This window comes from Rhagoletis pomonella, unplaced genomic scaffold (genome assembly GCF_013731165.1).
Source record: "Rhagoletis pomonella isolate Grant_MI unplaced genomic scaffold, Rhpom_1.0 Rhpom_scaffold_00007, whole genome shotgun sequence".
In the NCBI taxonomy this organism is placed as follows: Eukaryota; Metazoa; Arthropoda; class Insecta; order Diptera; family Tephritidae; genus Rhagoletis; species Rhagoletis pomonella.
In genome coordinates, this window is record NW_023458561.1 from 53,224,381 (window position 1) to 53,226,812 (window position 2,432).

General features: G+C 33.3%; 1 protein-coding gene across 1 annotated transcript in view; it reads left to right on the forward strand.

The window, feature by feature from the left end:
• The first annotated feature begins 1,245 nt into the window (after positions 1-1,245).
• LOC118743901 overlaps positions 1,246-2,432 on the forward strand; it is an 80,972-nt gene continuing 79,785 nt past the window's right edge. Inside the window, exon 1 of the mRNA XM_036476663.1 lies at positions 1,246-2,209. Within this exon, the coding sequence (XP_036332556.1) occupies positions 1,246-2,209 (964 nt within the window). The remainder of the gene's footprint in view (positions 2,210-2,432) is intronic.

A 2,432-nucleotide genomic window follows, 5' to 3' on the forward strand; every position in this document is an offset into this window, starting at 1 on the left:
CAAAGCGGAGGGACCTACAGTTTTACGCCGACTCCGAACGGCGATTGCATTTTTTTTGAGAAGCTGTCTTTCATGGCAGAAATACACTCGGAGGTTTGCCATTGCCTGCCGAGGGACGACCGCTGTTAAGAAAAAACCTTTTTTCTACATTTTTTGCGATGTTTATTTGACCAGGGTTTGAACCCAGGCATTGCGGAGTGGAAGCGCGCACTGCTTACCACTACACCACATCACGGAGATACACTATGAAAAATAGGGCGATTCTGGCAACTGTCTTTCAACTCACCACAGTCTTTCGAAAGACAAAAATAAGACAATTGTGAATTTTGGCAACTATCTTGAAAGCTCTTTTCTGTCTTCCGAAAGACTTATTGAAAGACCTGCCAACGGGAAGGGTTTTCGTGTTTTTCTTTTAGCAAAATGTTTTATAGAAATTAAATTAAGCTTAAAAAATAAACTTATGTTCTTCTTTTTTAAACAATAGAACTAAAAATTAAAATAAAACTTTATTACAAATTTTATTAATTAAAATAAGTTCCTAAAAATTAAATGATAAAAAAATGTGTTTCTCTTTAGAACCAAACAAAAATCTAAAAACTAAAAGAATATTAAATTAGAAAAAGAAAAAAAATTAACTTTCTAAAAATTAAATAAATCAAAATTATAATTTCTTTTTAAGAAAAAAATCTAAAAATTAATAGAAACTTTGTTAAAAAAATAGAAAGAAAAGAAGAAAAAATTATTATAATAATAAAATCTAAAATTTAACCCTTAAATGCATTTTGTTGCCATTTGGCAACAAACTCTTTAGAACGGTTTAATTATTGCTTTCACAAGAGATAACAGTTGAATTCCTCGTGTTGCCATTTGGCTACGCACTGCTTATATGATTTCGTACATTTACTCGTGGTTTTTGCCTAATGTAAGTAATTTTTCGCGTTTTTTAGAGCAAGCATTCACTTTTCTAGAACTCTTGAAGTGTGTACATATACTCGTGATTTTTTTTACAATTAAATAAAAAGTTTTGGGTTAATTTATTTCTGGTTGACTTTAAAAAGGGTAAGTATTTGTGCAATAAACGGTTGATAATATCATAATATTTTTTATAACGATCAAATCGCTATAAAAAGCTTTGATGCCAATTGGCTACATTGTGCGAATAAGAAAACCAATTTTATCAAAGTTAGTTTCTGTTTGATCTGTCGTTTTAGCTCTCTCTTACAGAGAAACTAAAATATTTGCAACATGAATAAGCCGTTCAAATCAGTAGAAGAGTTGGCGCAATATTTGATGGAATATAATAGTGAAGAAAGTGAAGATGAGGAAAACGCTTTTGATGATGACAGTTTGGAAGACCCTGATTTTGTACCAAATGTTTTGCAAGATTTTGATAATGAAGATGAAACGGATCCATCTCCATCTCCATCTCCAACGGCTTCTCGGACTGATAATGAAGACTTGCCGTCCTGTTCTCATGCCGTTTTTCAAACTCAAAGCCAAGTGAAAAAAAATATTATTTGGAAGAAAAAGCATCTGCAATTAAATGAAGCTCAGTTACATTTTCATGGATATTCGGATATTGAAGGTGAATTACTCAATTTGGAAACGCCGTATCAATTCTTCAGCTATTTTTTTTCTGAAGACCTAATAATGAATATTGTCCAGCAAACAAATTTATATAGTGTTCAAAACAATCCGGAAAAACAAAATATATATTGCGCTTCTGATATAAAACAATATATCGCAATTGTTTTGTATATGTCACTTGTACATGCCCCCAATATAAGATCATATTGGAGTGATGACCTGGGATTTCCCCAAATCAAAGAAATAATGCCAGTAAACAAGTTCGAAAAATTGCGACAAAACATGCATTTCAATGATAACACCACATTTGTGCCAAGAGATCAACCAGGACATGACAGATTACACAAATTGAGACCGGTTATAGATCATCTGCTATTTAAATTCAAAAGCATTCCCTTGGAAAAAGAACTATCTATTGATGAGCAAATGTGCTCAACAAAAGTTAGGCATTATATGAAGCAATACATGCCGATGAAACCTCACAAATGGGGATTCAAATTGTTTGTTTTAGCTGGAGTTTCCGGATTTGCCTACAACTTTGAAATTTACACGGGAAATGAGAACAATATGGCTAGACCAGAAGCTGAACCTGATCTTGGAGCAACATCGAACATAGTTTTGCGTTTGTCCCGAATAATACCTCGAAAACAGAACTATCGTCTGTATCATGACAATTTTTATACCGCCATTCCACTCATGGTTCATTTGGCGAAGGAAGGAATTTTTTCGTTGGGAACAGTCCGAAGGAATAGACTTCCTAATTGTAAACTGCCCACAGAAGCAACAATGAAAAAAGAAGAGCGTGGTAAAAGTCACGAATATATCACGACAATAGATGGAGTTGA